The sequence below is a fragment of the Dama dama genome, chromosome 12, assembly GCF_033118175.1.
Source record: "Dama dama isolate Ldn47 chromosome 12, ASM3311817v1, whole genome shotgun sequence".
NCBI lineage: Eukaryota > Metazoa > Chordata > Mammalia > Artiodactyla > Cervidae > Dama > Dama dama.
In genome coordinates, this window is record NC_083692.1 from 93,974,347 (window position 1) to 94,001,792 (window position 27,446).

Consider the following 27,446-nt stretch of genomic DNA (forward strand, 5'->3'; position numbering starts at 1 on the left):
ACTACTGCCAGTATATTTACTAGTCCACTGTGTTTTGAGTCTGTGTATTACTTTCATTCAGGTTTATGAAAGTAAACTAGCTGACCAGTATTTTCGGCGAACTTTACTGAAGAAAGCCTGGAGAGGCTGGCGGGCCGTAGTACAGAAGCAGTGGAAGGAGGTGGTGGAACGAGCTTGTCAAGCCAGAGCTGAAGAAGTCTGTGTCCAGATTTCCAATGACTATGAAGCCAAAGTTGCTCTGGTAAACGTTTTTTGCTTTATTTTCTCCTTTTTAAATAAAAATTAAGAACTTGGGTAACCATCACTCACTGGCAAAGGAACCTGTTTCTCCAGTTTGATTCACTGTGGTGTGGGCTCAGGCAGACTGCTGGGAAGGAGCAGCACTGAGTCAGACTTGCAGACTCACTTATTCTTTTAACCGGTTATAACTTTGACCTCCAAACCTGTGTACATCTCTTGTATGTACGTTTCTCTTGGAAGTGTAAATCACCCACAGATCATTACGTCTCTAAGAAAGCATACTTCCTTGGGCTTCTGCTGGCCTTTATTGAGCTATAAATAAAAACAAAAATGTTTACACCCGTGGCTGATTCACATCCATGTATGGCAGGAACCACCACAATATTGTAAAGTAGAAAGTGAGGTCGCTTAGTCATGTCCGACTCTTTGCGACCCGACCCCATGGACTGTAGCCTGCTAAGCTCCTGCATCCATGGGATTCTCCAGGCAAGAATACTGGAGTGGGTTGCCCTTTACTTCTCCAACTGTAAAGTAATTAGCCTCCAATTAAGTAAGTTAATTTTTAAAAGAAAGTTTATCCTTATGTTATTTTAAATTATGGTTTTATAAGTTTGATATAAAGCAGTTGCATATAAATTGAAGTTATTTAGACTTATATCAATAATATAACAGTTTCCATGTGAAAACATTTGAGACCCAAAAGGAAAATAAACACCATTTTGAAGAATGCAGTAGGCCTCTTGAAATCAAATATTAAAAGGAAAATTTTTTTCATCATTATAATACTAAATTCTTAAAGTTTTATTATGCAAATAACTTTCTGTGATTGACAGTGACATGCAAAAAAACATAGTCCCTTTAGATTTGGTCTATGGCAAAGTGTTGTACCTAAGGCCACTTTGCACTTTAAATTCTATAGATAACACGTATCTAAAAAAAAAAGAAAAGAAATCAGTTACTGTTGCTGGCAGGATATTTTACTATCCTATATAAAAGTATATGGTAAGAAATAATAGCCTTTTGTATAATTAGAGTACACCAGTCCTGATTGAAGCCAGTATGAAATTCCCTTTGTTTAAACCTTGACCTTATAGTTAGGAATGAAAATGTTGTGTTGATGGAGACACTGGAGGTAAAATGCATCTTTTAAAATAATTTGAGACTCAGTGGAAGAGGTATATGCTAAAGTGATTTTAGTATTTCATATGAAAATAACTTCACAGTATAAGAAGTCTCTTTTTTAAAACAATAAATTATATTCTTCCTTGTAGCTCAGTTTTTTTTCTTCTTTTTAAAAATTCTCCTGATTTTAGTTATCTGGAGCTTTGGAAAATGCAAAAGCTGAGATCCAAAGGATGCAGCATGAAAAAGAGCACTTTGAAGATTCCATGAAGAAAGCTTTCATGAGGGGTGTGTGTGCGTTAAATCTTGAGGCCATGACTATATTTCAGAACAGAGGTGATACAGGTTAGTGTTTTATTTAAGATTCTCTGCCTACTTTCAAAAAGGATTTGAGATTTCAGTGATTGGTGTGGTCTGCAGTACTAATTTTCTTATCCAGTATCTATCCAAACACTATTTTTAATATCATAATGTTATATCCAGTTTTAAATCTGCCATGAAAATTCTCTCAGTCATGGTTACTTACAGTATCTTATATCTGATCCAGTAAACTGTTAACTATTTAGGCTCAGTGTTATAATAATGCTTTGAATATAGAACATTATTTTAAAGCTCTTTTAACTATAATGGTTATGCCTTTAAGTATAAAATTTCTTTTTTTCTAAGTAGCCAAATACCTTGGACTGTTTTGTTGATTAAATATTTCTTGTCTATTCATGGTTTCCTTTTTTTTTTTTTTTGGTTTCCCATTTTTAAAAAAAATTGCTTGTCTTCCAGTGTAAGAGAGGCCTCAACTAAAACTCATTCCAACAAATATAAGTATAGGCTTATCTATAGAAGTCAACTAAAACAACTCTGTGTCAAGAAAAGTCCATGTATTGGTTCGAATCGGAATGGTTCTTATCATCCGCATGACATAGAACAGCTTTGCCACCAATTTACAATGAGGCCTATTTTGCTCACTGGGTTTTAGAAAACTAAAATTTCTTCTGTGTACAAAGAAGATAATATAAATCTTCATTACCTGCTTTATAGCAGGTTCTTGTGAAAATGCAATGAAATACAAGCGCAAGCGCTTTAAAAGACAAAAAACACTAACATGTAAGAGGATAGTAATGATATAATTGTTGCAGTCTTAAGTCAGCCTCATAAACTTAATGCATATAAATATGTGAACATTTTTACAGTATTTTTAAATCCTGTTTGAAAATCAGATTATTCATCAGTGACACGATTTTATTTTGTAACATCATTAATATGATTTCAGTCCTGTGAACAACTTGTCTGTGCTTGTTATGCCCTCATTTTCAAAATATCAACAAATATTTTTTATTTCAAATGCATGTGCTGTGGATGGTGGTGAGTTCAGGCAAGTTGTTTTCTTTCTAAAGCAGTCGTGGCATGTGGCCCCCAGGCAAGTTAGAGACTTAGACACATAGATAGACCCTTGAGACTGAATCTTATCTTGCTGATATCCAAATGAGTACTTGATTTCTCCAACAAGTGGTCTTTTAATTGAGTAGTAATGCTGAAAACAAATGTACCATCTCCAGCGATTGAAGAGTCTGCTTTCAGTTGTTAATTGTTAGCAAGTTGAATATATTAAATTGAAGAATTTAATTATCTACTTATAACAACAAGTACTGGGTTTCACAAGTGCAGTGAGAACTTATAATCATTAGAACTTGCTACGTTCGATTACAAGAAGTCTATTTAACATAACCTACCTAAGGTTGTGAATTGACCTAGGATACAATGTTTTACCACCTTAATATATTTACTATCTTAAATTTTTAAATCCAAATACAGCAATGTCTCCTACAGGCAAATATCCATAGCAGGATTTGGAGCAAATGTATTCTGATCATTATACAATGTGACTTATTTTGCTCCTGTTGCCTTTAAGTCTATTGTCATCTGTAGCTAATGCCAGGTTCTGGAATCTGAGAGGTTTTAAGTGGCCTTGTGCTTTGTTTATTATAACAATGGAAGAAAACGATGACGGGAATAGTAAGACACCCATCAGCAGTATACTCTAGTATTGATGAAGCTACCAAAGGCAGAGTTCATTGTAATCTAATGCTGGGCTTGCTCTGTGATACTTGTCTTGTGGCATTTTAATAACTGCTATTAAAAGAGAATTTTTTAAATTCTCAAGAGAAAAGAAAATTATCCCTGGTCCCCTGAAGATAATTGTTAGAAGTTTCTGTGAGGTAGACAAAATGTGACAATACAAATGGCCTTTAAAAGGATAAACTTTGTTAATGAAGTAACTATTGCTCAGTTTTATATAAAGATATTATTAAGACAGGAACTTACATAGTAGCCCAAATTTCTAGACGGAAAGAGGACAACATAGAAAACCATTTAAACATAGGGTTACATAATGCCCTCTATTCAAATATTCTGAGACATCTCAGTGACTGAATATTGAAATCCTCACCCTGATGTTTGATATCAGGTATATATGGGCTACCATGGTCTTAGATGGTAAAGAATCCGCCTGTGATGCAAGAGATCTGGGTTCATTTCCTGAGTCAGGAAGATCCCCTGGAGAAGAGAATGGCTACCCACTCCAGTATCCTTGCCTGGAGAATCCATCCACTGAGGAGCCTGACAACCTAGGCAGCCAACTCTTCCTGGGGTCACAAAGAGTCAGACATGAGTGAGCGACTAAGCATGCATGCATATACAGTGTCAAATGGAAATTTTAACCAAATCCTCATACTGAGAGGGAAAAATCTAGAATAGGACCCTTCATCCTAGCTTCTGGAAGCTGACATTTTATATTTCTTTGATCTAAGATTAAGTTTCAGTTCTGAGAAAAGGTTACTATATATGTGTCACTAAAATCAGTTGTGTACAAATAGGCTCTTAATTCATGACATACAATCTACCTGCAAGAATTCATTTCTTCTACAGTATCAAAAGTAAAGATTTTAGTGTTACAGACTGATTTACTACTGTTTGCTGAAAAAATCAAGAATTAAAAATACATTGGTTTTTAAACCACAAGTTGTGAGTGACAGGGATGTGTCAGTGTAGGCTAATCGATTGTAACAAATGTATCGCTATGGTGCATAATATCCATTGTAGGGGAGGTTGTGGGTGTGTGGGAACAGGGAGTATATGGGAACTCTCTACTTTTCATTCAGTTTTGTTGTGACCCTAAAATGTCTCTAAAAATAGTTTATTTAAAAAAAAATTGATTGGTCTTGTTAGAATAGGAGTGATAGGTGGTAAATGAAGAGGGTATGGTGATTATCAGAAAATTATTCTAAAGGTCTAAATACCAGGCCATTTATCGGGATAGTTGTAGGAAATAATGGAAAGAACATAAATCCTTAGGCACACTGTGACCATATTATTGTAGTGGTTATAAGGTCCCAGGTGAGTACCTACTTTTTTTTTTTTTCACGTAAAAGCAAATCACTCATTAACTCTCATGTGTTAAAGTGGTCTGAAGTCTTTAATGGTTAATGCTGACATTAACCAGTCAACACTGACATATTGTATTCACTGAACCCTATTAACGTATCCAGTGATGACCAAATTTTAACAATGATGGATTTTCCTTGTTGGGAAGATAAAAGCGACCTTAACTTGGGAACATGTTAATGGAATTAATGCCTGGTTTCTGGGAACAGATTTCACGACCACTAAAAGGGACGAGTACGGCCCTGGTGTTCAAGGAAAAGAGCCTCCTCCTGCTCACGCGGACGCGGCCGCGGGCGCAGTGCCGCCATCCCCGCCGGCAGCGGCCCTCGGAGCCACCTGCGCGGCCGCGTTTCCCTCGGCGGCTTCCGTCACTTCCGCCGGCGCCACTTCCGCTTCCTCAGTCCACCTCCCCGTGTCTGCTCCGCATGGCGCTGGGCTGATGGCTGCTGCTTCTGCGCAGGAGGAGACGGTCAGTACAGTGAATGCAGGTGCCTGTGCTGGGAAGAGCGCTCCAAACGTGTTTGTGTAGTGGGTATTTTGCACTCTGAACATATTTTCCCATGGAGAAAAAAGGTCTACATGGTCTTTAGGCCAATCCACAGAAAATATTTAATATACAAATTAACTAAAACATTAATTTATAGTGAAAATAATCCCTGACAATTCTGTTACAGTAGTGATAATTAAACAAAAATGAAGAACATTTTAATTTTAAAGGAAAGAATGTTTCAAGGGTTTAGGATGCTAATGACTCTTCTGTATATTTTCTGTTCAACTGTTTGTCTGTGTTAGTCACTCAGTAGTGTTCAACTCTTTGCGATTCCCATGGACTGTAGCCCGCCAGACTCCTATGTCCGTGGGATTCTCCAGGCAAGAATACTGGAGTGGGTAGCCATGCCCTCCTCCAGGGAATGTTCCGGACCCAGGGATCAAAGCTGGGTCTCCCACATTGCAGGCAGATTCTTTACTGCCTGAGCCACCAGGGGGGCCTTCCCTCTTCATGGATGCAGATACTAATGCTACTCTGTAGTGACTCCACCTTAATTTGATTAGGTTTTCAGTTTTCATTTATAATTGGAATGAAGATAGCAATTGTTTTTCCTAAAGTCACTAGCTGCTAATAGAGGGGTCCATAGAGGGGGAAGAGTACTGAAGGAGGATGGAGTATTTGTGGGAGAATTTACCTGAAATTCAATTAATCAAACTATTTATCTGCATATCATGGTTCTGACTTCCTGGGCTCCTGTTGTTAAGCCTGTATTCTTCAGTGTCTCTCAAAGGGCATAAGGATACTGGCCGAGTTTATCAGACTCAACTCTGCAGGGCTTCTTAAAAAAAACCATATGCCCTTCTTCCCTGCTCTGGCTCGGATCTGGCACAAAGGCTCTATAAAGGTTCTATAAAGGTACTGGGATGATTCTGATTTGCTTGCCTCCCTCCCCTCCCGGGCCCTAACCACTTACATGAAAGGAAGAAAGATGGCCGAGTAGATTTTAGGTTTTAAAAGAGTTGGATTGGAGGTGCCATAGTGCTAGGCAGCTCTCTGTAGCTAAGGGAACATGTTGAGTCAACTGGACAATTAGTCATCTGAAGTATTCCTGCTGACTTGAATTTCTGCCTTTTGGAAGCTACTAACTTTAGGCGGAAATTTTAAAAATCTATTTTTGCAAATCTCAACATATTTTTGCTCCTCATTCAAAGAGGCTTAAAAAAAATATGACTTAAGAGAAATTTGAATGTGTCGGGGAGTTTTGATTTAGAAAGACACTAAAATTCTACTGGCATGGGTTCAGCTGTGTTTATTTTTCATGATTACACATTTTGAAGTGAGATCCTATACTAATGATCTCATTTAAATAAACATGGTGGTTTGTCATTCATATGCATATCCAGATAACACACAAAGCTAGATTTTTCAAAATTCCCTTCTAACATATGACTACATGTACATTTGTATATCTGGGTTTGTATCTGAATCTGAATGTGTGTAGGAAGAACCCAGTGAATGAGTCTATTTACCACCCTTTTTTGTTACTTTTTGAAACAATTTGGTTACCTGAGGTAATTTTTAAGTCTTTGAATCCTAAAAAAACACAATATTAGGTAGACCTTTTTCTTCCCCCATCCCTCCAACTACTTTCTGCTCCTTCAGAACAGTCACGCAATCCATTTCATTGATGTAAGTACAGCTTTTAGAGAGAAAGGAGAATGACAAACTAATCTGTAAGTATCATCCTAGTTTTCTTCCTTTTCTGTTTAATTAAATACTCAGTTCAATTCAGTCTCTTAATCGTGTCTGACTCTTTGCAACCCAATGAACTGCACCATGCCAGGCTTCCCTGTCCATCACCAACTCCTGGAGCTTACTCAAACTCATGTCCATCGAGTCGGTGATGCCATCCAACCATCTCATCCTCTAAATTAAATACTCAGATTTACCTCAAATATGTCTTCTTGCTTTTGGAAAGAACCGTAATGACAAAAGCAGGAACAAATACATTACTTGGATTACTTACCGTGCGTGAAACCATTGTTGCTGGACACAGGAAAAGAAGAGAGATTTGTGATCCGGGACTGGCTGTCTTTCTCTTCATTTGAATCACAGAAACTTCCTTTCCTTCCAAAACTCTTTCCAGTCTTCCTCAGTATTTCCAGGAGCTAAAAGGGAGGTGTGTGTAGAAAGTAAACTGCAGAGTATCAGGAGACAAATAACTGAAGAAGGGAGGAATACCATTCTAGTGAAAGAATGTCTTCATCTGTGAAATTATTTCATTTCTGCAGACATCATCAGTGTGTTAATATATCAGAATTTCATGATGAAAATAATTTTCAAAAAATATATGTGCTCACTTTGACAGCACGTATACTGAACATGTGCTGTTTAGCAAATGTACTATTGTAGTTCACGAAGTTGAACAACAGATGGCACTTTACTTTTTATAACTCCAGTTGAAATAATTGGAAGAGTTTTAATTGGATTTTTCAGCTGTTTAGTAAGGTTTCTCTTCACTCTTATCTGAATGGAAAGTGAAAGGCTAGTCTTAGTCTGCTGGGGCTGCCCTCCCTGTTTCATAAATGAGGAAATTGAGGGCTCGGGAGAATAACTTGCCAGTGGACACAGTTACTAATGCAGTTTGAATTCAGAGTTTGAAAGTCTGGCTTCAGAGACCTGTACTCTTGAGCAATAATCTGCATTGTTTCCATGTCAGATACTAAAATACAAATATTAGAGTTTTCTAAATATGCCATTTCCCTTCTTTCTTACTCCTTTTGATTTTTGCCCAGCTGATGGGATTAGTTGATCATGAAAAAAGAATGAGTACATGTTTGTGTTACTCCTGGTGTAAATGTAACCTTTCTGGAGTATTGTCCAACTGTAAGCAACAAAAGCTGTAAAACCTGGCATTACCTTTTGATATGATCATCGCATTTTTTGCAATACACTGCAAATAACTCTCAAAGGAAAAGGAAGGCCCAGTGGTTAGGATTCCATGCTTTCACTGCTGAGGGACTGGGTTCCATCCTTGGTCGGGTAACTAAGATCCCACAAGCCACAGAGTACCACCCCCACCCCCCGCCAAAAAAAAACACCCTATTCATGAAGAAAAATTGTATTAACAGTGCCATAAGGAAAGGGGGAAGACACAAAAGCATATGTGTAATGCTAGTTTATCCATAAGGGTCAGTTCATTAAACAGATTAGCGGTTCTGAAGAATAGGGATTGTCTGGGAAGGAGATGAGTTTGACTCTAAAGAAAGGACAGTGTGAGGGAGAGCCTTGTGATGATGGAACAGTTGTGTATCTTGATCGCAGTGATAGTTACAGAAGTCCACACGTGATAAAGTGACATAGAACTATATCCAGACATCCATGCCAGTATCAATTCCTCGTTTTGCTACTGTAACTATATAGTAATTATCTAAGGTGTAATCATTGCAGGAAACTGGATGAAGAACACATAGGACCTCTGTGCTGTCTTTGCCACTTCCCATGAATCTATAATTATTTCAAAATAAAGTTTTAGAAGTTCCTAAAATCCTATAAAAGAGTCGGTATACCAAGGTTAAAGGGGTATTTGGAATGGTTGATTTTGTTTTGCTTTTTGTCTTATTGTTTAAAAAAATTTTCCCCACGTTAGAGTTGGTTGAATATACAATTATTTTAAGTGCCTGTGTATTTTTAAATTACAGAAGCAAAAGTACCATAGATTTTGCCATAGATTTTCTGCCAACCAGGTATTTCTTTTATAGTATGGGCCCAGGGCTGTGACATCAGCGCAACAGAAAGCTGGGAGAACAATCACGGCCCGGATCACAGGGAGATGTGATTTTGCTTCAAAAAACAGAATCAGTAGCAGTTTGGCTATAATGGGAGTTTCTCCTCCCATGAGCTCCGTTGTTGTGGAAAAACATCATCCGGTCACAGTGGTGAGTCTGCCTTTGATAACTTTTTGTCACAAAACCTTTTTCCTGAGAGTTGATAGACTAATAAGCACTTAAATGCCATGTTGAGGAGAAGATCAAAATCCATGGTGCCTGGTACTTGTTCTGCCTTTACTATTACAGTCTTTATATGCTTAAAGTTGTTACATCTGCTTTATGTATACACCTTTCCTATTTTAAGAGATTAATTTCAGAAACGTTGTTTCTTCTCAGTTGCATGCTGTGTGTGAGTCTCTCAGTCCTGTCTGACTCTTTGCAGTTCCATGGACTGTAGCCCTCCAGATTCCTCTGTCCATGCGATTTTCCGGGCAAGGAGACTGGAGTGGGTTGCCATTCCTTCTCCAGGTTATCTTTTGAACCCAGGTCTCCTGCGTTGCGGGCAGATGGTTTACCATCTGAGCCAGTAGGGGGCTCAGCCGGGATAGTATAAAAATTATCAAATACAAAAAGTAATCCGGTGTGTTGATGGCCAAAAGGGTAAATATATAAATGATTGCTCAATAATTTTTTTAAAAAGACAAAAACTGTTTACTCATTAACTGCTATCCATATAGCATATTTTTTACCCTAAGAAAAACTTACCTACTTTTATGGTGTTTGATTTTTGTTCCTTTTTTTTTTTTTTTTTGGAAGTCTTCTTCCTACTTTTTCAAATACAATTGTCAACATATTTCTAACTTGGGGAAAAAAATCAGGTTGCAGTAAATTCATGTGATGTAAAGAAAAGTACATGGAATTTAAGTAAAAATAAACAAGAAGACCTGAGTTAATGCCTTAGTTTTGCTACTTACTGCCTTTGTGATCACATACAAATCAAAAAATATTTGAGCCTCCATTTTTTTCATGTGTAAAACAGTAGCAATAAGAGCACTTAGCTCCTAGAGTTAACTGTCAGGATTCAGGATTAAATGAGGTAATGTGAAAATTAAATGAGATGTATAAAGGCACTTTGTAAACCGTAAAGCCATAAGCAAACTTAACTTAATAAAAATTACTAGAGAAGGACACATGGGAGATCTTCTGTTATTTCTTACAATCATACATGAGTCAACGATTATCTCAAAAAGTTTAATTTCTAAAAGTTATGAGAACATATCCCTAGAGAAAAACAAGGGTTGATTTTATTATAAAAGAGAATGCCCTCTATATAAATTTTCAGTCTTAACATTCCTGTCTACTTAATATGTAAAAAAAGATGTAAGGAATGATTGTAAATCCTTTTCTTTGTGAGTACTAGATTGTTGCTAAATGATTAAGTCAAAAGAAGCTGGATTGATTGTTTAAACTTAGCCTCAGGTACAGTGCGATAGTGAAGCTACAGACTGAGATGGAAGTACCGAGTCCAGACTGAACACATGGAGGGTGGAGAATCGTCTCAGCCTCTGTAGGTCGGACAGACTTTGAAAGGCCTTAGATGACTTCTCTACATATTTTTGAAAATGTGAGCTTAGTTATCAAAGATGAGAGGAAATGAACTCATTTCTGTTTTTATCAGCACAGTACTCTTGCCTGGAAAATCCCATGGACGGAGGAGCCTGGTGGGCTGCAGTCCATGGGGTCGCTAAGAGTCGGACACGACTGAGCGACTTCCCTTTCACTTTTCACTTTCTGCATTGGAGAAGGAAATGGCAACCCACTCCAGTGTTCTTGCCTGGAGAATCCCAGGGATGGAGGAGCCTGGTGGACTGCCGTCTATGGGGTCGCACAGTCAGACACGACTGAAGCGACTTAGCAGCAGCAGCTGCAAGATGTTTATAAAGAAATGGAGGAGAGAGACTGTCCATTTGTAAGATAAGATGTAAAGAGAGCACATGTGTTTATTTTTAATTCCGACAAACTGGTTTTGACAAACTGGTTTTGTACTGATTGGAGTGATACTTTACAGAAAAAGAACCAAGAAACTAAAGACTTAAAACCCCTGTTTGATACTAGCTGCCTTTTGTTTATTTAGTATGTCCAATGACTCTTCAGTAATTGGCCATGAATTAAATAGCCATAAACTGCTTCCGTTATTACCTGCTTTGGATTGTGTAACAAGCACAGTGGCTGTCCTCCGTACTGTTTTTCATCTTATTCTGGGATCCCAGGAACTAGGGCTGTCAGAAACAGTTACTTACTAATAAACCATTCTCCAGACTTGGACACTGGCACTCCACCTGCTGGGTGATTGCTTGCCCCCGAGGCTGCTTGGTTCTGTGCTGTGTTTTGTAGACAGGATGCCAGCGCGCCACGGTCTGCTTCTGCAGTTCTCTTGCCCGTCATCCCTTAGGAGGAATGGCTCTTTGGTTATGGTCAGATCTGGTGGTTAGCAACTAGAATTTCATACCATTTGCAAGAATCTCCCATTTGTAGTGGTTATCCAGTTATTTATGTACAAAGAAACATTTATATAAAAGACTTTAAGAAAGGAGGTTATTTTTTATTTCTTTAAAGAGGAAATCTAATTAAATGGAATCTGACATGAGGATCTTTGTTTCAAGAGGTTTTGTCCATTTCCTAAGCAAAAGCTGTATCATAGAGCTTTTGAAATGCACAGTGAATGTTTTGATATGATATGTATAATTTTACCTCAAGTATTTTAAAGATGACTTTTCTAAAAGGAAGACCCTAATAAGAATCTACATGTACTAATGTTTGTTGGGTTAAACTGTAGATGATGAAATAATATTGAAATAATATGTAGTAATATAATTTTATCGACTTGTTTAAAGTATATTTTTGCTTTTTCAGCAAACCATTCCTCAAGCTGCTGCAGCAAAATACCCGCGGACCATTCACCCTGAAGGTGGTACCTCGGCTTCCGGGTCTCTTGGAACCAGAACAGCTCACACCCAGTCTCTCACAAGCATTCCGTCCATAAAAGTGGTTGACTAAAATGAATATGTTCACATAGAGGTCTTCTAATTCTTCTGGCTTTACCAAGAATTAGAAGTCTTTAATTTTTAAAATTTCATATTCTTAGAACATTATGGATATATCATGTTCATTTTTTCAAAGTTACAAGAGACTTTTTCAAGCTGTACCATCCTTTGTAACTATATGTAGAATTATTTTAATGTTATTTTTTATTTAAGCAATTAAGTAAAACTTTTTTAAATTAAAAAAGAAACTGGACTTAATTTTTTTTAATAGGTTCAACGTGTCACTGATTATATCAAAGTATATAAATTCTGTTTTTGTAAAAGTCTAAGTCATTTCCAGTGTTACCAAGTAAACTTTGAAAGAGAACTTGATTTAAAAAAATTATTTATACTAATAGAGATAAGGTATTATTTGAAAATTTAAAAGATAAAAGCCAAGAGTAATAATACAACAGTTTTTTTGTGACTTTAGTATATTAGTCCTCATTTTTCTAGGATTCTAACAATTAAAAATAGGGGGAACTAGCAATACCTATGAATAAAATTTTTAATGTGGAAAGAGGAAAAACATTTTACTAGCACAAAAACAGAGTCACAGAAACATCAGAAAGAAGTTTCCTCGTAGAATGATCCTATTTCTAATGTTCTTTCCCACCTTGTTGAAACTCTACCTCTGAACCCTTTTTTGCTCTGAACATGCAAACATTTTCCTGTGATGGCATAGCCCTGGACAATTCAGCAGACCTTCCAGGCCTGGCAGAGACTTGTCCATGGCTGGACGAAAGGAAGAAACCATCTGGACAAACAGATTTAGAACAGAGACCAGGCTTCTGACCGTTTTATTGCTGGCTGACTGGGTTATCTTGAGCCAGACACTTAATGGCAGGATCCTCATCTGTGAAATAAGATCTACCTACCCCACCTCTTTCCCAAAGTACTTAGGCTTACATAAAAATGAGCGGATTCTGAAGAACTTGTGTAGAGCCTAGGTTTCTGTATCTTTCCTACAAGTCTGTGATTTCAGCCTCTTTCCGTCCGAACATGACCTAGCCCTGTACTCTAACTTTACCACTGGAAATACAGTTTTTCTTGCTGCCTCATGTCATAATAGGACTAGAGAACAAATGTGAGGTCAGTAAATAGCCCATGTTCTAAAGGACACACCAAGGCTTTTTTGAACTATAAAAGCATCTGGCTGTGTCTTAAAGAGTATTCACCAGGGAAACCCAAAAGAGTATTAGATCCTTCTTATGCAATAGTATATGATCCTCCTCATACTTACTGTGGGTTCTGGCCAACTACAACCAGCTTCTGCTGTGGCAAGCGGCTCTTGGTTTTCAATAAGCGCAAACCCACAACACCTCATCTGCTGCTGCCTGCACCACAGGCCTGTTCCTCCCAGGCCTTCCCTGCCCACCCAGAGAGTTGAGACTCCTGAAGTCTCCGCTCACCTGCAGCATGGAATCAGCACCTCATTGGGGTAAACATCCGTTCTTAACTTTCCAAACCCTGTACAAACTGTCCATCCCTGAGGTCAGTCAGTAAGTTGTACTTGATACCAGGTGTTGGCCAGTTAGATAAATCACGCTGGTCTCAGCTCTCCCTCCCTCCTTCCCCATCTCACTTCCTTTTTCCTTCACTCCTGCTTCCTTGGATTTGCACTCCTGAGAAAAGCAGCGGCTCATTACTTTGGTCTTGGGCTGTGCTTTTTAAGGAACTTACATGACAGCTAGGGATGGTCTTCAGTATCAGAGCCACAACCACATAGACTAACGTCAATATTATGAATATTATAATTAAGAATATTGTAAGCATCTTTTAAAGCTTTAAACTCTAGAAATTGTATATTGTCTGCAGCACCAAGTAATTAGTATTAGCCCAATTCAACTTAAATTCAACAATTAAAAACACTTAAATAGTAAAAATATGTATTCATCTTTGTTTATTATTGTATTAAGAGGTTACCCAGATTTTGAAGCATGGTCTGTGGAAACCACGGTCTCGGGTGGCAACAATGCTTTAAACTTTTTAGCATCATGTGAACATATTACCTGTTTAAAACCTATTTTAAAATTTAAATGTACCATATACAATCAGCATGAGATGAAATGTAGAACTATAAATTCATGATATAATAACTGGACTGAAATTGCTCACAATTTTATTTCTGGCCTTACAGACTTAGAGTCAGAATTTGATAATGGAGAGCCTTAAGTTATAATGAATAGGTACACATAAGCTGATAGAAATTGATACTTGATTTCATATTTCAGAACTTTCTCAGATTATAAAAATAATGCATGGTCAATATGAAAAAAAATGGAAAGTACCGAATCACTTGTAACTACATCACCAAGAGATTAAAAAACATTGGTGCATATACCTCTGGTTGTAAGTAAAATGTTATATTACATATAGGTGTTATTTAAAGGCAACAGCTACTAAATTTCCAAAGCAAGTTTCTCTTGTGGACTAGAAATAATAGTTCATTTCAGTACTATAAATACGAGGTTAGGCATTTCACAGGCTTTCTCTATCATCACTTAACTTTACAGAAGAGATAGGCCTTTCCCCCAACCTATGGAGAAGGAAATTAAAGATCTGATAACTTGAATATTAGTCCAAAGGCTCACAGCTAATAAATTGCAAAACCATGTCTGTCTGTTCTAAAACCCTTGGTTTTCTTCATATACCATAATGTTCCCACTATCATAATTTTTAAAACATGATATACAAAATCTTAGATTATTCTATCACTAGATAAGCTATCAGGTGTTGCATCAAATGACAGAAATGGGAAAATCATATACAACTTTCTTTAAGCAAAACCAAAATTTGACTTCAGTGGTTGGAAAGTATAATACCATTTCTTCATCTGTTAGAGAATCCTGTCACTGCCATCTTCATATTTGAAAGGAAAATCAATACTACTGCTGGAAGAACTTGATGACATTTAAAGAACTGAATTTAAGAGGACTGCACACTGAATGGAAAATCATTTTAGTTTAATTTCTTTAGGCATTTATGAAAGTGCACATTTCTTGGGCCTTGAGTCAGCTTCACTTTTAAATTGACGAATCTTTTCTGGAAAAAATCAGATAACATGATTAATAGCTGACCTTTATTAAGCACTTGCTACAAGTCAGGCACTATCACTCAATCCCACAATGGCCCTTTGACACAGACGCTTTTCTAGTTAACAGCTGAGAACACTGGTGAAGTGAGTTCTCTAGAGAACTTGCTCAAAATCACACAGCCCGTTTATTATCTGTCGGAGTTGAGCTGTAAGCTCACAGTCTCACCTGGAGTGCATGCCCTCACCCACTGCAGTGGGCTGCCTCTGAGAGTTCTTGCGGACACTCTTTCATAGAAACAAAATCCAAAGCGTAGGGAACAACCCAGAGCTAGGAGGATAAGACCATGGAAGGTAGACATCGCCCATGCACTATTCCTTTGTACCTACCACTGCTTGAAACAACACTGGATTCGCAATCTGCCGTGCTTTCATGTTCTCAGTTTCAGGTAAAACTGCACCAGCGTAAATAATGGCTGATATCCCTATATTTTGCTTGAATGGTGATTACATGAATGATAAATAACACCCCTAATATGCTGATAAGGTTTCAAACCATCTTCCCTGACAGTACGGTCCCTGGTAGAGTGCTTTTTAGCAGTGATCCCAGCTGGCAAAATAATAGCCCATCAGCTCTCTTCTCTCAACCCAGAGAGAACTTTTTCAAACACACGAACCTGCAGAGTTCCCAAGAGGAAGAGGCATTCTGTGCAAGACCTTTCTCAGCTGTGGGGCACTGTCCCGTCACCTTATGAGACGGCGCAGCTCTCTCGCCCACCTCCCATCCCACACCCACCATGCCCCCCACACAAAAGTTCCCCTCCACTTTCCAAATGCCCAGCTGGGCAATGACCCTGAACCACCAGGCCGACAATGGGACCAGAATGACTGAGTCACCAAAGGGGAAGCTGCGTGTTCGGACGCCCTGCTGGGACTGCCGCGGCTCAGGGGAGCACTTCTGCCAACTGTCCTCGACTGTTGTAAGCGAGCAGCAGTTCCCACCTGTTTGTTGAAAAGTCTAACTCACCGGCTGGTTCTGGAAAGTCCGTGCGCACTGAGAGCTCCTTATACAGGTAGGAGCTTGACCGGCGTGGCCTGGGTCGCCAGGGCCCCGTGCAGCCGAGTGAGCAGAGCCCTGTGGCCGTGTTCGCAGAAGCTCTCCTTACCTGAGCCAAGCACAAAGGGCAGATGCTGACGCCTGCTTCCGGGGAACTCAGTTCTGACTCGATTTCCACATAGCTGTGGTTGCAGGTTCATTCCCCCTCTGGCAGCTGTGAGATAGGAAGCCCAGTGCATGAAAGCCCTTCCTTCACTGGTTCTTCTAGGGGGCACCAGAGTTTGGAGTTCTTGTCATGCACCTACTGTGCTTAACACGGATCAAAGCTGAGGAGGAGAGGGGAGGGAAAATCTTAAAGCGATGTGGAGCTTTTTCCTCAACGTGCAGGTGGCACTGAGATAGGCCAGTGCTTCTGGTTCAGCCAGTCTGGAGTGAGAATCTGCAGGTCAGTAAGCTCCCAGGTCCTGCCGCTGCTGCCCGTTGACCGCACCCTGAGCAGCCAGCATGCACCCACCTGCCAGTCCAGCTTCCAGAAAGCTCCTCAGGTGGAAGCCTGCAGCTCCTGGCCAGGCAGGACTCTCCACTGGGCACATCTCAGTAGACATTCTACCCCTAAGAGGTGTTGGGGGAAGTGCTGGGTGTGGAGATGAGAAGCCATGGGCACTTCTGCCTACAGGTCACAGTTACAAACCCCTGCCAGATGCTGAGGAATGGGGGGCCCAAGCTCTGGGGAGGAAGTCTGCCGCGTTGACTGTTAGACGGACAGGCATTTCAGGGGGACCAAACTATTCCCATGAAGAAGGTACCCCTGGGTGAATCCGGCGCCCCTCCTTCTCCTGCAGCCGCCAGACTGATTTCTGTTAAATACCATCATCAACATGTCATTCCTTTGCTCAAAAGCCCACCAATTCCTGGACTTCCCTAGTGGCTCAGTAAAGAATCCACCTGCAATGCAGGAGGTCGAGGTTCAATTTCTGGGTCAGGAAGATCCCCTGGAGAAGGAAATGGCAACCCACTCCAGTATTCTTGCCTGGGAAATCCCACGGACAGAGGAGCCTTGCTGGCTACGGTCCGTGGGGTCACAAGAGTCAGACAGGACTAAACGACTAAGCCGCCGCCGCCACCACCGATTCCTTCACGCCAGCTACAGCATAACTGGATTGTGACTGTTGCTATTGATACTATCATGCCAACCCGAGTGTCAGCTGCATCAAACATGCACCACAACTTACAGAGCTGACGTATGGATCCCCTCACAGCACTGAACACATTCTAGGCACCCTGTAATGTGTGAATGCAATACATCAAAACCCTTATCCTGACAGCAAGTACTACGAAGACATAATTTATTTCCAAATCAATTTTTTAGGTCAAGAGAGATTTCCAGAAGGCAACTCCATTTTTCTGAAGACTGCAGAACACTATATGCCTAATTAGCAACAAGGAGAAATCTTAACAATACAAAAGAAATCTTTTTAGAAACTGTAGTCAATATTCAACATTTTCAATGCATTATCTTTCTTTTTTTCCACATGAAAATGTATCCTTAGAATTAGAAATAAAAGTGCCATAATGTACGTGTGTGTGGTGTAAGTGAACTGACTGCCTCTTGCCCACATCGTCTGGTCCATGCTGACCTGATCACTGGTCTTCACCGGCTCAAGGAGGCACCCCTCTGGGCGTGTGTAAAGTTCCGCGAACGGGCCAGCCTCTGCCGCTCATTGGCCTTCAGCTGACAGTAAGCCGGGTGCCGGAGCAGACGGCGAATGTGCCTGGTCTCCAGGCTGTGATCCTGCCTGAACGTCAGAGTAGAGCGGGTTGATGTGTCCCTTGACGTTCTCACTCTGCTCCTAGATTGAAAGGAACCATATCGGATGATTTCAGAGGTTTTCTGCTGATTGCCTCATTTCAGAGTATATACGAATTTATTTTTATCAGGTGGAATCCGTAAGGTGGTAACCAAGACTATGCTTTCAACATTAACTATCACTGGATTAATTTCTTTTGTCATCCAAGATAGAGACAAACGTCTGAAACAACAAGCTGGAGGCTGTCTTACTCAGGAAGCGTGAGGCCTTTTGCCACGCTGTGTCCCGCGCCTCTACCCCAGCCTGCTCGCCACTTCTGAGGAAACACACGGGGGTGCCTTGGCTATGGGAATGTCACCACAACAGATGCATCTCTAAGTGCCCTACTTCCAACCAATATCACTTGTTCTTCCTTGGGGTGTTTAATTTTCTCCTGTCAACATTTCCGTGGGGCCCAGATTGGATATATTCTTTAGGAGACCCCATAGTCGATGCCTCTGGCCCGCCTGTTCTCTGATGGCTGTGAGGAGAGTGGACGGGCACCCCGACTCTCAGGGCTGCAGAAGACAGGGCTCCTCCGTGGTGCGTGCAATACAACTGCACTCTAATTACTACGGTCACGCTGTGTGTAACAAACTGCACTCAAGGTGCTACGGTCACGCTGTGTGTAACACAATTGCACTCAAGGTGCTACAGTCACGCTGTGTGTAACACAACTGCACTCTAATTACTACGGTCACGCTGTGTGTAACAAACTGCACTCAAGGTGCTACGGTCACGCTGTGTGTAACACAACTGCACTCGAGGTGCTACAGTCACGCTGTGTGTAACACAACTGCACTCGAGGTGCTACAGTCACGCTGTGTGTACACAACTGCACTCGAGGTGCTACAGTCACGCTGTGTGTAACATACTGCACTCGAGGTGCTACGGTCACGCTGTGTGTAACACAACTGCACTCCAGGTGCTACAGTAACGCTGTGTGGAACACAACTGCACTCGAGGTGCTACGGTCACGCTGTGTGTAACACAACTGCACTCGAGGTGCTACGGTCACGCTGTGTGTAACACAACTGCACTCGAGGTGCTACGGTCACGCTGTGTGTAACACAACTGCACTCCAGGTGCTACAGTCACGCTGTGTGTAACGCAACTGCACTCCAGGTGCTACAGTCACGCTGTGTGTAACACAACTGCACTCGAGGTGCTACAGTCACGCTGTGTGTAACACAACTGCACTCGAGGTGCTACAGTCACGCTGTGTGTAACACAACTGCACTCGAGGTGCTACAGTCACGCTGTGTGTAACGCAACTGCACTCCAGGTGCTACAGTCACGCTGTGTGTAACGCAACTGCACTCCAGGTGCTACAGTCACGCTGTGTGTAACACAACTGCACTCGAGGTGCTACGGTCACGCTGTGTGTAACACAACTGCACTCGAGGTGCTACAGTCACGCTGTGTGTAATGCAACTGCACTCCAGGTGATACAGTCACGCTGTGTGTAACACAACTGCACTCCAGGTGCTACGGTCACGCTGTGTGTAACACAACTGCACTCGAGGTGCTACAGTCACGCTGTGTGTAACACAACTGTACTCGAGGTGCTACAGTCACGCTGTGTGCAATACAACTGCACTCCAGGTGCTACAGTCACGCTGTGTGTAACACAACTGCACTCGAGGTGCTACAGTCACGCTGTGTGTAACGCAACTGCACTCGAGGTGCTACAGTCACGCTGTGTGTAACGCAACTGCACTCGAGGGGCTACGGTCACTCTGTGTGTAACACAACTGCACTCCAGGTGCTACGGTCACGCTGTGTGTAACACAACTGCACTCGAGGTGCTACAGTCACGCTGTGTGTAATGCAACTGCACTCGAGGTGCTACAGTTACGCTGTGTGTAACACAACTGCACTCCAGGTGCTACGGTCACGCTATGTGTAACACAACTGCACTCTAGGTGCTACGGTCACGCTGTGTGTAACACAACTGCACTCGAGGTGCTACGGTCACACTGTGTGTAACGCAACTGCACTCCAGGTGCTACAGTCATGCTGTGTGTAACACAACTGCACTCTAGGTGCTACAATCACGTTGTGTGCAATACAACGTGTATCACAGTGCTGCAGCCAGGCTCAGTCCAACAGCACCATGACTGGATTGATCCTTGTTTTCTGACTTGTTAAAGTTCCCTTTGTCACTTTTAAGAATACACACACACACACACACACACACACACACACACACACACAGAAGAAGATTCCACCAGAGTCCTACAGAATCCAGCCAAAACAGCTGGAGGACATCACCAAGTAAAGCAGAGGTCATGGCTCCCTATGACTGCACCTGTCATGCACGTGCCATCAGGGCTCCAGACAAGCCTCCCCCGGAGGGAGGGAATAAGAGACACCAGGACTCACAGCCCACCAAGAGGTCTCCTTCCCCCTTTTACGTATAGTGACTTCTATTTTTGTCTTTCTTTTTAATAAAAGTGAATCTTAGTGCAAGATACTCTGAACAGCAGTCTGGAAGTCAATGCTGGGGCAGGAAGGTGACTAAAGGGGTATGGGAACCTGGTTTTTGAGACCTACGAGAAGAAAGTTGGGGGGCTTGTGCCCCAGCCTCCAGCATGGGCCAGCCTGCACCCTCACAGCATCAGTACCCTCCTCCGGAAGGTCCACAAAAACTCCCAGAAAACTTGGCGGAGGGGCACGGCAAGACCTTTCTCTAGCATCTGGACTTTGTGAACGGAAGCTGGGATAGGAATGGTAGGAATGACTGGCTCATAATTGTTTAAGGTTTTAGAACGCAGGGTCTTTTGCACCCCAGCCTTTCTCTACCTAGAAGAGGTAAGGGTGGGGGTGGCGGACTCCAACAAACAGGAGGAGTGCTGGCTGTCCTGTTCCTTTTCTCCTCATCCCATCTCCTGAAAATGTGAAATCGAAGAAGATGAAAACCCCAAACACCACCAATTAAAGGGAAGGCTACAAAATGCCTCTGCTCTCAACTCTTCACTATAGCACTTTCATTTCTCTGGAAGCATGCCTGTGTGTGCATTCCAGGATTGGGTTGGGCCTTCCTTCAGGCTGCCACAGAAAGGGCCAGGGATTTGGAAAGCCCTGGTCTTTTTCAACAGGCAATGGAAGCATTAATAGCTCATCTGTAAAGCACTGGCCTATTTGCAGGAATAACCAAAGCCAGAACTGGTGGAAATTAAAATAGCATAGGCCAGATGTTAGGAAGCTCCCATTTGAACCATTGAATTTAATGATGGATGATTAGGTGGTTAGGTAGATGAGTAAATGGATATGAGAGAGAGGGGTAATTTCAACGGTTTCTCTAATCTTCTCATTAGGAACCATTTTATATTAGACCAGGATATAAGCTTCTTTAATAACAGAGTTTTAAATAATAAAGTAGCAATAAATAAATTTGGTTTAAAAAATGTTAAGGATATATATTAAAAAAAAAAACACAAGACTTCCTCCTACTCCAGACTTCAGGATCCCAGTTTTCACCAGAGGTTAACAACTCTTAGCATTTTCTGTGGGTCTACATCACCAGCTATAGGTGTGCATTATTTATGATTTTCAAAGTTCATCTAACTCTCCCATCTTAAAGTTTGGCAAGGAAAGAGGCCTTATTCATCTGGTAGAAAAATGATTTATTCTCATCTAGGTAAAAGAATCTAAAAATGCTAACAGGAATTAAAAATAGAACCAGTGAATATTCCTATCTTTAAAGAAAATGTGAAAACAACCATTTAAAAAACAAGCAAAAAGATGGAACCTGGGAAAGTCATCCTCAATAAAACATAGTGATGATCTAAGAAAGTGAGAGTGAGGCTAGACCAAGAGGAAGAGGAAAAAGCAGATGGAATAGAAATCAGAGGGAAAAGGAGAGCGATTAAACAGAATTCTAATTGTCAAGCGTTGTCAACTTTGTCAAGTTTGTTTTGTCTTAGAGGCAAATAAGAAAAGTCTGGGGAGGACAGAGTGGACTCTGAAATAATCCCCACGTACCAGGATTATCGAGCCAATTAAACAGTTCTGTGAGCAGAGAGGCAAATCAGTGCATTTTGCCTTAAAAGGCCTTAAGGGGACACTTCTCAGCACTGGCAAATTAGACATCAATCCGGGCATGAGGTTCCCTCAGGGGACAAGGGACTAGGATCTAAATTCTGGCTCCAGCCTGTTGGACCAGGGATTCAGTCTAGGACAGTAGAGGGTGGTTGTCTAGTAATGAAATCCCTGCCCAAAGGAATTGAATCTTGGTGGGGTGGGGGGTGGGAATTCTATCGAGATGCTGCATGAGTGGCAGCTATCAGAGGGAATACTGATGCAAGAAGGCAGAGGAATGTCCTGGAGACCAGTTTTTGTATTCTCGAGATGAATAAGGTTTGCATGACCATTGCAGAATACCTGAGTAGTGAACAGCCAGCACAGTGGTATGTTGCAAACTGCAAAACTCTGAATAGGAATAATATCTAATAAAAATATAAAGCAAAAGATTTTATTTTAACATCTTTGAATTTGGGATTCCTAAGGTATCTCAATAATCACTGGCTGCTATTTCAGCTCTTCTATCCCCACCTAGCAAAAGCTTCACCATTTCTGTGCAGCACACAAAAATGTCAAACATTTGAGATGTGGATAGGACTGACCTTTACTAATGGTCATACTCACTTTCATTATTGGTTTCTTACTAGAATACATGTATCCTCAATAGTATAGTTCATTAGTGCTAGAGTAAATACTTGTGTGAAAGTGTTTTAACTGCTTCTAAAAAGTAACTTACACAAACCTACCTGGTTTGCCATCTTTGGGTATTTATATTTTGTGGGCTTGTAGTTAAAAAGAGGAAGAAAAATTGTGTCCAAATAATGTAGTACTTAAACTTTATATCATAAAGCCACATTTAGAATTGCTGTTGCTTTAATGCTTTCTGAAATTTAAATAATGCAGCCAAATAACAAGATACAAAAACTAAATATGAACTTCCCTACCAGGACTGATGGCCCAGATGGCAAAGAGTCCACTTGCAATGGAGGAGACTTGGGTTCGATCCCTGGGTCAGGAAGACCCTCTGGAGAAGGGAATGGAAACCCACACCAATATTCTTGCCTGGAGAATTCCAAGGACAGAGGAACCTGGCAGGCCACAGTCCATGGGGTCACAAAGAGTACGACATGACCGAGTGACTAACCCATCCGAATGACACCTGACCACTTAGTAGAATGGGAGTCTGGGAACTTCCAGAAGGAACCATATCTAGCCAGAGACTGTGACGGCAGGCACAGCCAGCAGCGTAGACGGGCCTGCTTGGCCCCACTGAGCCCTCCTCTTCTGCTCCCACCACTGCGACTAACACAGGATGGAGAGGAGGAGATGCAGCTGGTCACGCCACGGACGGAACAGCACAGGACGAGAGGCGTGAAACCACACTCACAGGGCCCTGGCCACTAGGGAGAGAAAAAGAATCACACAGACCGCCCCTCCCGCCCCGTCAGAAGAAGGGGTTGGAGAAGAGGCCTGTGCTGAGCTGACCTGAGCCTTCCTTACGTCTCTCTAGGCATAGTGCCTCTCAGCTTTGATGAGCACGTCCATGCAGAGGCTGCGGCTGCTCCTTGCGGCCACAGCCAGGGCAGTCTTCCCTTGCTAAAAGCCAGAAATCAAAGTGTCAGACAATGTGGAGTACTGGTGAGGAGCTCTAGCTTTGGAACAAGGGGCCCTGGATTCAAATCCTGACCCTACTGGGGAAATTAAAAGATGCTTGTTCCTTGGAAAAAAGCTATGACCAACCTAGACAGCATATTAAAAAGCAGAGATATTAGTCTGCCAACAAAAGTCCATCTAGTCAAAGCTATGGTTTTTCTACTAGGCATATATGGATGTGAGAGTTGGACTATAAAGAAAGCTGAGCGCCGAAGAATTGAGGCTTTTGAACTGTGGTGTTGGTGAAGACTCTAAAGAGTCCCTTGGACTGCAAGGAGATCCAACCAGTCCATCCTAAAGGAAATCAGTCCTGAATATTCATTGGAAGGACTGATACTGAAGCTGAAACTCTAATACTTTGGCCACCTGATGCAAAGAACTGACTCATTGGAAAAGACCCTGATGCTGGGAAAGATTGAAGGCAGGAGGAGAAGGGGATGACAGAGGATGAGATGGTTGGATGGCATTACTGACTCAATGGACATGAGTTTAAGTAGGCTCCGGAAGTTGGTGATGGACAGGGAGGCCTGGCATGCTGCACTCCATGGGGTCACAAAGAGTCATACATGACTGAGCGACGGAACTGAACTGAACTGCGGCAATCCACTCCAGTATTCTTGCCTGGAAAATCCTAGGGACGAATAGCCTGGCGGGCTACATCCATGGGGTCGCAAGAGTCAGACATGACTTAGCAACTACACCACCACCATTGCTTCCTTGTGGGGAAAATGTGGGCCAGTGCTCAGCTTCCCCGGGTCTCAGTAACTTCCCCTCTGTATAGTAGCGAGGGGCAAGTGTGATAACACGTATTGCACACTTAGAACTGCTTGTGGCACATGGTAATGGTCTAAGAGATGCTAGATGTTGATAGTGTCAAGAGCTGTATCAATGGGGTAAGAGAAAGGATTGTGGCTTAGGGACCCACCATCAACAGGTGATTTTTTTATACACACGCTATCAATGAGAACCCAAGCATTTCTCTAAGATTGGCAGGGGTCACTCTGGCTCACTGCACTGGGAAGTCCTCAGCAAATAAATAATATGATCACACACACTTCTCCTCCAAAAGCTAACTCCACCTGTGGCACAAACGTTAGCTAATAACCCATGCCCGCTTCCCCCACCAAATTGCCTTCCCTCCTTTCTTCTAAAAGAGATCTCCTGATTTTAGCTGGGCATTTGACCACTGGAGTATTTCCCTAGCCTCTCTTACCCTTGGGTATGTGAACTAAGTACTGGCCAATGGCATATAAAGGAAGCAGCACATGCAACTTCTGGGAAGCATCCTTACAGAGAAGAGGGATGTCACTCCCCTTCCTTCCCTCCTCCTCCCCAAGTGGAATGCTGACGTGATGGCAGGAGCCCAAAGAGCCATGTTAGATCAGCAAGTGAAGGCCACCTACTGAGGAGGGTGGAGAAATAACACAGCAAAGGGATGAGTTTTATTCAGAATAAATATCAATCATGGTAACACTAATACAGAACTCAACTTCCTGGACTCCTATCCAGAGATTTTTCTATTATATCATACCACCTCTAAACAAAGATGAGGGGTTAGAATCTTAACCAAATCATTCATGCATGCTCAGTTCCTGAGTCATGTTGGATTCTCTGAGACCCTATGGACTATAGCCTTCCAGTCTCATCTGTCCATGGAATTTTTCAGGCAAGAATACTGGAGTGGGTTGCCATGCCCTCCTCCAGGGGATCTTCCTGACCCAGAGATCAAACCCCCATCTCCTACATCTCCTGCATTGGCACATGGATTCTTCACTACAGCCCCACCGGGGAAGCCCTTGGAATGACCAATAAAGGCTGTTCTAGACCTAATTTGGGGGCATAAATGTCCTTGGAGCCCATATGGCACCTCATATAAATTACAAATGGCATACCTTTGTCAAGGTGGGTATAGTTCACAGTTCCCCTAGATTTTGAGCAGTGCCCAAGCCACACATCCATACTGTTTCCCCAAGCAAAAGATGCTGGTTCTCATTTGCTTTCCAAAGGACCCATGGAAAATCTGCTCAGGGATCCTGAAGATAATTAAAATGAATGGTCAGAAAAAACCTCAGAAGGGACTTCCCTGGATGTCCTGAGGCTAAGACTCCCTGTCCCCAATGCAGAAGGCCTAGGTTTGATCCCTGGTCAGGGAACTAGATCCCACATGCCACAACAAAGACCCAGAACAGCCAAATAAACAAATATTTTTTCTTAAAAAAAAGAAGAAAGAAAGAAAAGAAAGAACCTCGGAAAGAAGTTCCAACCTCAGAAACCCATGTTTCTATGCTCAGAGATCCAGAAACTTATCCTGTTAAGTCTCTCACATGGCTGAGTATTTGTGAAATGCAACTCCCACCAATTCAAATGATTTGTCTGCTAGTCCAGACACTGAGACCCAGGTGAACCTAAAAATTACAGCTGAAAGTAATCAGCCTCTAATCAAAAGAGACAGTAATGAAATTAAGAAGAACTTCATTCTGCAAGCATTTAGCAAGCATCTAATTGTATGCCATCTAAATTCTGGCTTGTAAAGCCGTCTGAATCACCATAATTAGCCTATTTTGGGAAGGCAGCATTCTGAGAGCCAGAGGTTTCAAGCTCGGAGGAAAACCTTTGCAGGGAGCATGGCTGGAGTAGAAATGCAGATACTTTTGCTGCTGAGGGTGCGTGGCCCTCTGGGAGCTTTGTGACCCCGAAGGCTGAGAGGACAGGGAAAGTCAACTTTACCCCAAAACTTGGCTCCTTCTTTTCCACCCAGTGTGTGTGTGTGTTAGTCACTCAGTCGTGTCCAACTCTTTGTGACCCCACAGACTGTAGCCTACCACGCTTCTCTGTCCACAGGATAGACCAGGCAATGGATAGCCATTATCTTCCCGACCCAGGGATCGAACCCAGGTCTCCTGCATTGCAGGCAGATTCTTTACCATCTGAGCTACTAGGGAAGCCAGACCAGACTTTCAGTCAGTCTTAGAAACAGTCACTGTCTTTGGTAAAAATCATCGAACAGGGAGAAAAGAGTTTTTCTTCATTAATTACATACGTCCTGGATGCCGGCTAGGCACCAGACCTGATGAGAAAAGAGGGTGGGGGAGAAAGGAAATCTGGAAAACAGATCATGAGGCCCAGGAAACTGTGGCTTTTGCTTTGAAAAGAGAATCGAGCTGTAGCAGAGACATGTTCACTGGAATATTCAATCCACTTGATTAGGGGCCCGTAAGTTCCCTGCCCAATGCTATGGATTCTCTACTCGCCAGACTGCCCTGGAGGTGTTGTTGACGAAAAAACAGAGTAAAATACGAAAGAAAGCATGAGAAGCTACTAACGCTAAATGTTAACACTGGGCTGGACAAAAGTTCCTTTGGGTTTTTCTGTAAGATACCGTGACAGAAAAACATAATTGAACTTTTTGGACAAACCAACACTAGCACTAAATGTTAATGGAGTTAATGAGCCACCACTGGTGGAATTTCACCTAAGGGATGGAAATACGGCTGGTTTTGTTTTCCTCCCCTGTGCTTTTCTATGTTTTCCAAACTGTACACTTTATGTTCAGAAAAAGAAAACTGACGTACAGAGACAAGTAAAATAACATTCCACCACTTCAGAGTCCACAAACATGAAATGTGTGGTCCTGAAATGGACTAGGGAGGATGCAGGCTTGCAATGGGAATCAGGGATGCCCTGAG

At 41.8% G+C, this 27,446-nt stretch overlaps 2 protein-coding genes across 3 annotated transcripts in view; one reads left to right on the forward strand and one right to left on the reverse strand.

Annotated features, from left to right (window-relative positions):
* The window catches only part of POC5 (POC5 centriolar protein), a 31,077-nt gene extending 16,874 nt beyond the window's left edge, over nt 1-14,203 (forward strand). The window contains exons 8-12 of one of the 2 annotated variants that reach the window (XM_061158145.1): nt 62-241; nt 1,554-1,707; nt 5,010-5,269; nt 9,052-9,228; nt 11,974-14,201. In XM_061158145.1, coding sequence (XP_061014128.1) covers nt 62-241; nt 1,554-1,707; nt 5,010-5,269; nt 9,052-9,228; nt 11,974-12,117 — 915 coding nt within the window. In that variant the 3' untranslated portion in view covers nt 12,118-14,201. Of the gene's footprint in view, nt 1-61; nt 242-1,553; nt 1,708-5,009; nt 5,270-9,051; nt 9,229-11,973 lie in introns of both variants that reach the window. The other variant, XM_061158146.1, reaches the window with a different exon arrangement.
* Nucleotides 14,204-16,242: 2,039 nt separating this feature from the next.
* ANKDD1B (ankyrin repeat and death domain containing 1B) overlaps nt 16,243-27,446 on the reverse strand; it is a 61,092-nt gene continuing 49,888 nt past the window's right edge. The window contains 6 exon segments of the mRNA XM_061158331.1: nt 16,243-16,498; nt 17,890-18,084; nt 18,294-18,385; nt 20,709-20,800; nt 23,252-23,507; nt 23,608-23,703. Of these exon segments, the coding sequence (XP_061014314.1) occupies nt 16,243-16,498; nt 17,890-18,084; nt 18,294-18,385; nt 20,709-20,800; nt 23,252-23,507; nt 23,608-23,703 (987 nt within the window).